Source organism: Anabrus simplex, chromosome 2 (genome assembly GCF_040414725.1).
Source record: "Anabrus simplex isolate iqAnaSimp1 chromosome 2, ASM4041472v1, whole genome shotgun sequence".
In the NCBI taxonomy this organism is placed as follows: Eukaryota; Metazoa; Arthropoda; class Insecta; order Orthoptera; family Tettigoniidae; genus Anabrus; species Anabrus simplex.
Genome location: NC_090266.1, coordinates 922,117,920 through 922,130,380, shown reverse-complemented (window position 1 = coordinate 922,130,380; position 12,461 = coordinate 922,117,920). Strand labels below are relative to the sequence as shown.

The 12,461-nt window shown below is 40.6% G+C and overlaps 1 protein-coding gene across 2 annotated transcripts in view; it reads right to left on the bottom strand.

Moving 5' to 3' along the window:
- LOC136863734 (uncharacterized) overlaps nucleotides 1-9,969 on the bottom strand; it is a 112,328-nt gene extending 102,359 nt beyond the window's left edge. For both annotated transcript variants that reach the window (XM_067140088.2, XM_068225878.1), the window contains exon 1: nucleotides 9,877-9,969. In XM_067140088.2, the coding sequence (XP_066996189.2) occupies nucleotides 9,877-9,960 (84 nt within the window). In that variant the 5' untranslated portion in view covers nucleotides 9,961-9,969. The remainder of the gene's footprint in view (nucleotides 1-9,876) is intronic.
- Between the last annotated feature and the right edge of the window lie 2,492 nt (nucleotides 9,970-12,461).

Here is a 12,461-nt window from a genome sequence, read left to right as displayed (position 1 = left end):
TATCTGTTTACACTCCAAGGTCGGGTTTTCCCTCGAACTGAGCGAGAAATTCCACCTCTACCGCCTCAAGGACAGTGTCCTGGAGCTTCAGACTCTGGGTCGGGATACAACTGAGGAGAATGACCAGAACCTCACCCAGATGGGCTCACTTGCTATGCTGAACAAGGGCCTTGCGGGGGGATAGGAAGAATGGAAGGGATAGACAAGGAAGAGGGATGGAAGCGGCCGTGGCCTTAAGTACCATCCCGGCATTTGCCTGGAGGAAAAGTGGGAAACCACGGAAAACCACTTCCAGGATGGCTGAGGTGGGGATCGAACCCACCACTACACAGTTGACCTCCTGAGACTGAGTGGACCCCGTTCTAGCCCTCGTGCCACTTTTCAAATTTCGTAGCAGAGCTGGGAATCGAACCCGGGCCTGCTGGGTTGGCAGCTAATGAAACTAACCGCTACACCACAGAGGCGGACTTGTCGGAAATCACTCAGAACAAATTGTGCTGCTTTCGTTTGGATCTCTTCCAGTTATTGTATCAAGTAATCCTGGCGAGGGTCCTATACAGTAGAACCATACTCTAATCGGGGTCTGCTTTACATTCTTACTATAACCCATAAACACCCTCCTAACCATATGAAGACATGCGTAACCTTTACTTACTACTTCGTGTATTTGATTACCCCAATAAAGAGTATTTTCCTTATATTAACTAGGTACATACAGTGAGGTACTTTAATTCCATCAACACAGTAATTAAAACTGAGAAGAATTATCTCTTTGATGAAACCCCGTTTACCATCATAGTTTTGATTGCTGTCCCTCTCACCACATTGTCGAGGTCTTTTGCGGTCACTCACAATCTTGTACCTAATTTATTAACTATACAGCTTCCGTGGTTTCCCATTTTCACACCAGACAAATGCTGGGGCTGTCCCTTAATTAAGGCCATGGCCGCTTCCTTCCCACTCTTAGGCCTTTTCTCTCCCATCGTCGCCGTAAGACCTATCTGTGTCGGTGAGACATAAAGCTAATTGCAAAAAATATACAGAATGACATCATCTGAAGAAAGCCTTATCTGCGATTCTAGTTTATCACTCTGATCGCTGATATCGATAAGAACCGCTCCCTCCTCTTAATCAAGATGCACTTACTGTAATTCTCTTTGTGAGGATGAGAAAGCATGGAACCTTCCGAAGGGACAAAACTTATATCGAGCTATGGCGTTACCACTGTATGCTTCAATACAACTTGTTATGAAAATTTCGCGCTGTGAATGACGAGCAAATAATTGGAAATTGTACAAAAAGTAAACAATGAGAGTTATTGGCGAGTTATTCAGCGGGTCATCGAATTGAATAAATATTCAAGGTAAAAGAGGACCTGGAAGAAGACACACTTCATTGAAGAATAGTCCGGCTCCATGGCTAAATGGTTCGCGTGCTGGCCTTTGGTCACAGGGGTTCGGGTTCGATTCCCGACAGGGTCGGGAATTTTAGCCATCCATGGTTAATTTCGCTGGCACGGGGAATGGGTGTATGTCGTCCTCATCACGACGTGCAGGTTGCCTACGGGTGTCATATTAATGGACCTGCATCTGGCGAGCCGAACATGTCTTCGGACACTCCCGGCACTAAAAGCCATCCGCCATTTCATTTCATTGAAGAATATACACCAGTAGTCTAAGAATGCATTCTAAAAGCACCGTCAAATTCTGGGACTGAGGAATACCGTCCACAGCTAATCTCATCTTGGCGTACGAAGGAGATTGTTTACGTAGTCATGTTTTCTATTATTGCATTATATTTTTAATTCTAAAATATATGTATTATTATTATTAATTGAATTTTCTGCGTTAGCATTCTTTTCTGTAAGTTGGTGCAAACTATAGACAGACAATATTGGGAAGTATGTTGCTTGCCTGCCCCTTGAAAAGTTTCCATATCGTGCGTTTCACTTTTCAAACAGTGCAGAATCCACAATCGCATCTTCACTGTGTTAGCTACATTATGGATATTATTCAATTGACGTACATGTTGGCTTCATATGGGCTAAAAGCCTTTGTGGGTAAAATTCATAACAAAGACATTTAAAAATCATATTGCTTAAATACGCGATCTGATAAAAGAGAATGCATAACTCGGAAAAGGACTTTTTCATTAGATTAATTTGAACTGTTCTATTCGAAGGTATCTTTTGGTTCATACTCTAGCAGATCTATCAAGTACCACTTCCTTACGAATTTATTCTAAGAAAATGGAAATATTCAAGGAAATGTCTCCTTTCCCTTTTCCATTTCCATTATTCCTTTTGTTTCCTCCTAATGAGAGGGTATTTTCCAAGTGGAAAATCTCTTGGAGGAACATGTTTCAATTTTAACCTATCATCGCAAACCTTGGACGCTTACGAAAAAGTACCACAGCAGACCGCTAGTTTTGGAGATGCAGTATCTCAGAAAAGAGTAGAACAAGACGAAGAGAGACCGAGTCACAATCTCTACGATCTGCAGCAGCAGTGACAAGAAACCCGTCGAAAAAGCCAGGTCAGCTGTTTTGGTCATATGTCAAGAATGCATAACAATCGAATGTGCAAGCAGACGTACCGAGCCAGGACAGGTTGAGGAAGACCGAGACTGTAGTGGATGGATGTGGGGAGGCAGCTCTTCACGCTAGAGACAACGACATCACCACTGGTAAGGACACAGTGTCTGGTAAATTTTAAATTTCTATCCGTAGTTGTCAATAAATAATCGTTAATTGCATTAAGCTTAATAACAATTTTTGGTTTTGCGCAGAGTAAACGATGAAAACTAGTGGCAATTATTAATATTTCGAAAATTCTATGATTTCCTCCTTAGAAGAATCCGTGACACTGTAAACCGCTTGTGGTGAAATTTAAAGAATGCATTGTAGTTTGTCACCTGTTTACTGAGAGAGCCCTAAAAACCAACCATATCCAGTATACAGGTGCATGAAGTCGTAGATTGTTTTACATGTAATTTGTACTGGAATTACAGTTATTATTTATTTATTTATTTATTTATTTATTTATTTATTTATTTATTTATTTATTTATTTATTTATTCATATACAGCAGGGCACATTATAAGTCCCAATTACAGTGTACCTTCTCTGATTATTGGTAATACAATAGAATATTCGTCAAGACATATACGAGGTGTGTTTAAAAACGAGACCGAACTTTGGAAAAAGCGCGCTGCCGCTACTGAGCGAACGTAGCGGTAGGATTAGATAGCAAACAACCTGAAGTTTCACCCCGTTTACCTTCATAGTTTTGATTGTCTGCTGTCCCTCTCACCACGTTCTCGAGGTCTTTTGCGGTCACTCACAATCTTGTACCTTATTTATTAACTATACAGTTTCCGTGGTTTCACATTTTCTCACCAGGCAAATGCTGGGGCTGTACCTTAATCAAAGCCACGGCCGATTCCTTCCCACTCCTAGCGCTTCCCTCTCTCACCGTCGCCATTCGACCTATATGTGTCGGTGCGACATAAAGCAAGTCGTTAAAAAAGTTTTTAATCAAATATTTATCCTAAATAACTTGAGTTATTTTCACCAAAAAGAATGACACCAAATTGACACTTATTATGTTTGTAATAAAACTAATAAATTTAAAACTAACGTTAGTCACTAACTAATAACTAGGTAATCTATCAGTTCACACAACATTATAATGAATTATCTACAGGAGACCTATATACAGTAATTTTTAATGCTAGGGATTGGCAGCATTTCCATTGGTAATTCCTCATAAGACACCGTTTTTCCGTGTTTTTCCATTTTCACACCAGGCAAACGCTGCGCTTAATTAAGGTGACGGCCGCTTCCTTACCATTCCCAGCCCTTTCCTATCCCATCGTCATCATAATACCTATGGAAGTAATTCATTGTGAGGTAAAACTCTGTGGTCACAATGGATCCAGCTGCATTTCCATTAAAATTGGCCTTTGAAATCTGACTCTTCAAAGAACTGCCTTCTCAACACACAAAATCAGGTGGTATAAGTGGAATAATTTGTCAGTCGATATAAAACCAAACCAACTTGTTCACATTTCTGATTATGTGTATTAGCTGATGACTTTGCTATTTTTTCTCCCCTTAAGGCGACACTCCGGAGATAAAAATCGACATTTTGGTGAAATTACTTTAATGACTGAAATTGAAAAGATTGAGTTTCTTTTCTTTTGTCACGAAGTATTCCGCTGAATTCAAACAATTGCTTTGTTTGCCAATTGTAATATTACATTTAAATCCCATTTTCTCACATAATATTCTGCCAAATGTAACAAAATGTGTATGACATATGTATCACAGCTATATTAAGAAACACGCGTATGGAATTTTTGATTGCGGAATGTTTTTAAGTAGGGATTTACAAGTCCAAAAATTTAGAACGTAAAAATTAAACAAATTTTAGTACAATATATCTCCTTATATAAATTATGTACAGAAAAATCGATGCGTAGTGCTTTTAAAGGAAGTATTATCTACCTAATCACGAATTTACATTAACGTGATATCTCTACTTTTATGCAGGTGACATTTCCACACATTTTCGTGAAAATCCATGCATTAGGTAAAAATGTATTTTTAACTCCCGAGTGTCGCCTTAACACTGTGTCCAAATTGTTTTATAATATCCGAATAATACATCACTTTTCTATAACCCTGTATTCATCATTGACCGGCAGTACTCAATATTATCCAAAGTCAATTTGAATACTGTATGGAACACACGGGCTCAGCGCATATTGATTCCGTTCATCCAAGGGCAATGGCACATTTTAATATCATTCATAATAATTAAGTATTACTGCCATGCTGCGCACAGTGGGAAAATCTCATTTTATACACTGATAACGAAGCACAGTCGATTGCAGTTAGGAGAGCTTAGATTCATTGGGTTGTTCAAGATGCCACTTTCATGGCGAAATTCCACACTTTGACGTTCTTTTGGAACCAATATTAGTTGATGGGACGTTTAACACGAGTCTTATTATTTGTACTGCCCCATAAGCTGTGTAATGTGGCGTTGTAACACGATGGCCCCCTAGCAAATTGGTCATCCCACTCTTACAGAAATCTATAGTACTGAAGTCTGGAGGAAGTTCAGTAGTTTCAGTTTTAATTCCTACTAGAATCAAAATCATATTTGGCAACTGGCAAAACTTGTGCGAACAAAATCAAATTTCTAATAAAAATGTCACGTCGAAATCACGCCCCACCCGTTTTCCTCTAAGTTTGGCTGTTTATAAACCGCCTGTGTACTAGCCTACCTATGCAATAATTCAATAAGTCTTTGGAGGCAGTTGGCTTTTAAGGGAAGGGTAGGCAGTAAGATCTGTCGGGGTAGACCAAGGCATGAATATGATAAACATATTAGAGTAGGTATAGAAATGAAAAGGATAGCAGAGGACTGGGTAGTATGGAATGCTGGATCAGTCCGATCCATGGACTGATGGCACAAACAACCCAACGGTAGTCGCTAGTCATAAACAGCTAATCTAAATGATAAGGACAATTTCATTCTTCGCATAGCCAGGCAGAGAAGCTCAGATGGTAAAGCGTTGGCCTAACGAGCTCAAGTTAATGAGTTTGATCCCGGCTCCGTCCGGTGATACAGTATTTATAGGTGGTCACATACGCCAGCCTAATGTCAATAGATTTACCGGCACAAAAATTATCTCCTGCGCGACAAAAATATGGCATCTATATCTCTGAAACCCGTAAGAATAGTTAGTGGGACGTGAAAATATTGTCATTAGGCTATTATTATTATTATTATTATTATTATTATTATTATTATTATTGTTGTTGTTGTTGTACCGGGAGGTACACCTCAATGCCGCGCATTTAAAACTAGCGCCTAAATGAACTCCTCTATTGGTGAAACTGTGAAATTGAAACTACACCAACTTGGAACTTTAATCAGAAGATGTCACCACCTGAATATTGAGTAATTTTGTTATTGTGAAGGTTTCTGAACAGACTGAATTTCTACTAGTTTTGTTTGCTATCCATCAAGAAGTTTGGACATTCTTCCACAGATGATACTACTAAAATTATGATCATGCACCCTAGTGCGAGGTGTAAGAACTTATAATTCAAATAAGTTTTGTATTCATAACTTTTTTACTGCTTGATGTTCATTTATTTTTGGGTGGCAATATTTCCTTTTTATTTCCGCCAGTTATGAATCTAGCCAATCCCTAATTTCTGTAATTAATTTTCCACCTATCACCAGCTTCTTCTTCGATTCTGAGTGCAACTTTGAAATTAACCAATAAACTTGGGAGGGTATGGCTAGTTTAATCTTGAATGGTCTCGAACCTTCCCTGAGGGTTTATAAACTGCGGATTTTCACGTTTCTTGGCCAATTGATCGTCATCTTAGCGAGTTTGTGTGTCAAAGCAGGAGGCAGGTGGCCTTTTCGTCGGCAGCTAGAACTGCTACCAGGTATGGCCACATAATTCCATCTTTCTTGTTGCAGCTACCTCCGCAGTTTAACACGAGGGAAAGGTTCGAATCGTTAACTATGTAACCTTCTTTTCTAAAATTGTAACTTTCTGCCGGCAAATGTAAAAACTTCATAAATTTTTAACTGTAAATCGGGGATAGAGAGTGATGTACCCTCTCGAGCTCCCCTTCATCTGTGTTTGAGGTGACTACGTTTTGTAACTGTTTTTCTTCCCTTCCGTAATGCATTAATTTATCCTTATACGAATCACCTCAGTAGTTTGGGAATAGCCCCTGTTTCATCGGCCTAGTGCCCTTTAGGTTTTAAGTGTTCATATCTAGGAGTGCAAGTATTCGCCTCCATTCATTTTGTGTTCGGGCCATTAATTTAACCTGTTATTCTTATCCTACGGAGGCCCAGTATGTTGGGTATTTAATACCCCCGTAAAAATAAGTTCCATTTGTAAATAGTGCCTTGAGAGGCCTGTAATTGTAAGATGAGGTTGCCTCGAGTAGGCTGGGAAAACTGAGAGCCTGTTCGCTCTTTCTTCAAAGTGTTGTAAGATTTATGAATGCCTCTTGAAAGCTAGATGTTGTAATTTTCGGAGTAAGTGCTCTTTGAATTAGGGGATTTCTGCCCTTGTATAAATTTGTGCTCTTTTGTAAATTTGAGCTAGGAGCTCAGGAAATGTAAAGCGAGGGCTTGAAGCCCAGGATTTGTTAAGACCACTAATCTTGTCTTTTCCTAGATTTTTTAATGATTATCCCTGTAGCTGATGTTTCATTTTTGATGATGAAAAATTGTTAAGTTTGAAATTCTGAAAATATAACCTTCAGTTTAAATTTTAAATTAATTTGATTTTGTAGTTAGACCCATTCCAGCCCGCATCTTCTTTAACCTCTTTCTGCTCCACGGGTAACCCCGTAATAATATTATATTATATTATTATTATTATTATTATTATTATTATTCAGGTTTTCCCAGTTGTTTCTAGGGTCGCTAGAGCTACCCAGGCTCATTTTGGTTCAGGTTGGGGTTTTAGGGCCAGATGTTTTTCTTGAAGCCACGTAATGTTTGGGATGAAAATCTGAACCCAGGATCGACCGGGATTCGAACCTCAGCTCCCAAAGTGGGAAACCAGCAACTAAGCCGAGTTAACCACGCACTTATTATTATTATTATTATTATTATTATTATTATTATTATTATTATTATTATTATTATTATTATTATTATTATTATTATTATTATTATTTTACAATTTGCTTTACGTCCAACCGACACAGATAGGTCTTGTGGCGACGATGGGATAGGAGAGGGCTAGGAATGGGGAAGAAGCGCCCGTGATCTTATTTAGGGTACAGCCCAGCATTTGCCTGGCGTGAAAATAGCAAACCACGGAAAAGAATCTTCAGGGCTACTGTCAGTGGGGTTCGATCCCAGTATCTCCCGAATGCAAGTTCACAGCTGCGTGACCCTAACCGCACGGCCAACACACTCGATATTATTATTATTATTTTTATTTTTATTATTCACTTTCGTTATTAACTTCACTTTGTTACTTCGTTAAAGAAATTAACATTCCATCGTTCCCATTGAAATTTATCAATAATTATTTCCGTTTCTTTAAGAGCTGATTCCGACAAATTTCATGTACATACGCCAATACAGATAACACTGGAATATTTCGTTGTAGCGTAGAGTAACTGCGATCACACAGCGCTGACAATATTATATTCTCAATCCAGCTCTCTGAATATATAATGTAGAGGTATTTCAATTCTATTAATATGAATCCACTGCGATTTCCTTCCCGTGTTTAGAGTCGGTCTCTTCTCAACCGATCAAGCCATTCATTACATAATGTTGATTTTCAGAACATATTTCCCAGCTAATTCTGTGGAGTTTTCTATTTGGTAGGGAAGCTGTGAGTATCGAATGTAGATTTTATCATATGTCGTATTTTTAAAGGAACTCATGCCAAGATTAGTCCCAACTAGACCTGTCCGAGCCAGTGCGACGTTAAGCCAATGGCAGTAGCTATACAAGGATCTCTATGTAGATTTTTAACCTGCTTTTGTCCTCACTCACTACACGAAACTTCTGGTAAGAGTTCATTTTTGCGAAGTTCAGGGATATATATCGTTATCTTAGCCACCAAATAGTTGATATTCTGCAAAGTATTATTAATACCATAATAACATTAATGGCATTATTTGGACGACATAAAGATAAGCACGTTATGGTTATACGGTATATATACTGTAGATCTTGTGTCCTTATTAAATTTACCGCTTTTTTACTCATAACAGAAACATACAACATCAGTGGCCATTAGGCCCGTCTACCTGTGAGAATAGACATCGTTTGATAACATACGGTTTCTTTCGAATTTGTGGTAATGTGTATAGCTGCAGTATTCTGGCCTTGTGTTGGGGTAGATGTCAGCCCCATGATGTCTGTCCCTTACATGGAGGCCCTTGGTTCGATATTCGGCTCAAACAAGTAATGCAATCCTGGACTGAGGACCGGCGCGGAATTCATTCAGCCCTGTGAGAATAAATCAGCCGTTCTCTGACAAAAAAAGTTCCGGACCCAGTCATGAAATCCAAACAATACGGATGAGAATGAAGTCACGCTGACCGCGTAACACTCCAATATTTAAGTGCCACCTGGCTGGGCAGCACTCATCTTGGCAGGCTGAGACCCTTAATGGGCTGTATGTGCCACGGTTTGTATTGATTGTTTGTTTCTTTGTTTGTTTGTTTGTTTGAAGACTTGAAATGAAGCACAATCTGAACATTTTTTTTTTGATATGGGCTTTACGTCGCACCGACACAGATAGGTCTTATGGCGACGATGGGATAGGAAAGGCCTAGGAGTTGCAAGGAAGCGGCCGTGGCCTTAATTAAGGTACAGCCCCAGCATTTGCCTGGTGTGAAAATGGGAAACCACGGAAAACCATTTTCAGGGCTGCCGATAGTGGGATTCGAACCTACTATCTCCCGGATGCAAGCTCACAGCCGCGCGCCTCTACACGCTCGGCCAACTCGCCCGGTAATCTGAACATTAACCTGGAGGGCATATGGTTGGAGGAACAGCGAAAAATTACACTTTAACAGGCATCTTAATCGGCGGCATTCGAACTTCGAATCTTCGAGTGATGTAGCTTCGCAGTTCTTTCGCACCCTCCTAAGAAAGTAGATTACCATTGCCTTCAGAATACATATACACAAGTTAAATAGCACATTTTTGTTTCTTCATTTTATTAGTATGTGTGCTTCCATGGGCATTATTTAATTGAATATTCTTTAGGGGTGATGTAGACTTAAGTTTGGCAAAACATGAAATAACCTTTTACAGCTTACATGTCAGTGTCTCTTCCAAGGCATGTGGCCACTTACCGCTTGAGAACGTTGCTGTGCGGAGAAACCCAAGACGAGCGCTAGGCAAAGAGCCACAAGGATGATAACCAGAGATCTGCTCATGGTGGAGGATCGGCGGGAACTCACAGATCGGCCGCTCTTCTGCCTTGTCTATTTGACTGGCAACGGAAGTGGTAAACAATGGCAAGGAAATGCGTCACTTTGCAAATTAGTTCTTGTAATTTGTTATTTATTCGAATGCAATGGCGCGGCAGATTCAAACATTAGTGAGTAAATTTCCATAAAGTACAAGAGTAAGGTCACAGCAAATTGATGCTGCGCATCCTCATTGAATCATGTAGTGCTGGTCACAATGTCAGTCATAAATTATTCTGCTGCTGTGCACATCAGTGATTGTCCGCATCCTTCTCGTAATGTAAACAGTGGTCATACTTACTCATGGGGGAGCACCAAAATGCAAGCAAAAACTCCCCAGGGCAGGAAATGTACATAGTTCCAGGATTTTGTCCTTGAGCTTCCAAAGATGAGGACGTTTGCCTGGCCATTAAAATGATGTCGCTGTTGAGATAAATATGGCCCTCCGTTCAGTAATTGTGTGACCAGATGCTGACTGATTTGTGACTGTAAATAGGGACAGTGTTCCTAGATCCTCCGAAATTTTGGAAGATCTTACAATTATTACAAAGAAAGTCTTCCTCCGTGACACAGGCGGCAGCGCGTCGGCCTCTCACCGCTGTGTTTCGTGGTTCAAATCCCGGTCACTCCATGTGAGGTTTCTGCTGGACAAAGCGGAGGCGGGACAGGTTTTCCTCCGCGAACTCCGGTTTTCCCTGTCATATTTCATTCCAGCAACACTCTCCAATATCATTTCATCTGTCATTCATTAATCATTGTCCCAGAGGAGTGCGACAGGCCTCGGCAGCCGGCACAATTCCCATCCTCGCCGCAAGATGGGGTCTTCATTCATTCCATCCCTGACCCGGTCAATGACTGGAAAACAGGTTGTAGGTTTCCGTTCGTTATTAAGAAAGCCTAGCCTAATTCATAAGTTCCCAACCAAAGGAAACCCGAGATCAGATCCTAGTTACTGGCAGCTGTACGGGAGAACTGACATCGTTATTTGCTCTCTGTGATTAAATGAAACTCGGAGTACAGAAACACAAAACGCTTGGCTTTTTGATATGTCTGTAAAACCTCATCACTTTGAGAGTGTAATTTTCTAACAAAAAGAATTTAACACTGGCTTTGTGTGTATTATGTTCCTTCTGTAGGCCTACACGATGCTCTCTTTCTGGAACACATGTAATTTCCCACAATTTCGGTCCCAACGTGTGATAATATGAAAAGTTATCTATGCAGTTACGATGAAATGACATGGTATGTATATATGTTGGGTATTCAGCCCGAAGGATGGTTTGATCTTCATCTGCTCCACCAACAGCGGTCTAGATGATCTAGGCGTCACTAAAGGGGCATACTAGGAAAATGAGGAGTGAGTGAATTTCCCGTTTATTTCCTCGCCAAGCCAGAAGTTGCCTTCAGAGATCAGTCTGCCAAAACCCCTGAAATAACAGGGACTGGCTGCGTAAAGAATGGTGTTACTATCATCGCTCATCCCTTAGCCACTTTGACATTGTCAAAGCCAAGATTGGGACTGAGATCGGTCATTGCATGTAATAAATTTGATCTAGCCCATACTAGAAGTCGTAGTGTACTGCAAGTACTAGGTCTTGTCAGCAAAGGCAAGATTTCTGTTCCTAAGTCAAAGTGAGCATAGGTGCAGTGTGTCTACTTTTAACCGTCGAAGCCGCGTTCAATTCCCAGTTCGTACAGGGCCAATGACCTAGATGTTGGGCTCTATTAAACAACAATCATCATCAATCCGTTCACACAAGGAGTTTCAATCCAGGACCGACGGTAGAACGGAATTCATCAAGCCTCGTTAAGTTGAACTGAGTATCTGACACGAAAGTAAGCGGACTAGGTTGAGGAAAGAGAGCAGTAGGTCTGAGGAAATTATCAGATTGATCGCGGACACTGGAAGACCCGCCGGCCATCTGGTTAGGCAACATTCTTCTTGGGAAGCACTGCAGCTCTGAAGATGGTTTGCCGTGGTTTTCCATTTTCACACCAGGCAAATGCTGGGGCTGTACCTTAATTAAGGCCATGGTAGCTTCCTTCCCACTCCTAGCCCTGTCCTATCCCATTGTGCCCGTTTTCGCTGCGACGTAAATCAAATTGTAATCTTGAGAAACAAAGATCCTGCACAGGTTGTATGAGCAACAGGGTTTTGCTTTCTCGACTAAATCAAACGTGAAGTAACAATGTCAAGAGGAACATTGAACTTAAATGAACTTAATTATAAAAAGAAATATTTGAAGGATGAATCATGTTGTGTAATTTAGTAGCGATCAGTGACGCACTGATGTTGCCAGCGGACAGTATACGTCAACATGGGTAGATGTAAGGATGCGACAGAGTGGCAAAAGGGGCAATCGTGTTTTACCGTGGCCATGGCCATACGGTGCGTGAAGTTGCTGGATGTATTGGTGTTTCGGAGCGGCCTGTTCAACGTGTCTGCGAGCAGTGGTGTACTACACGTG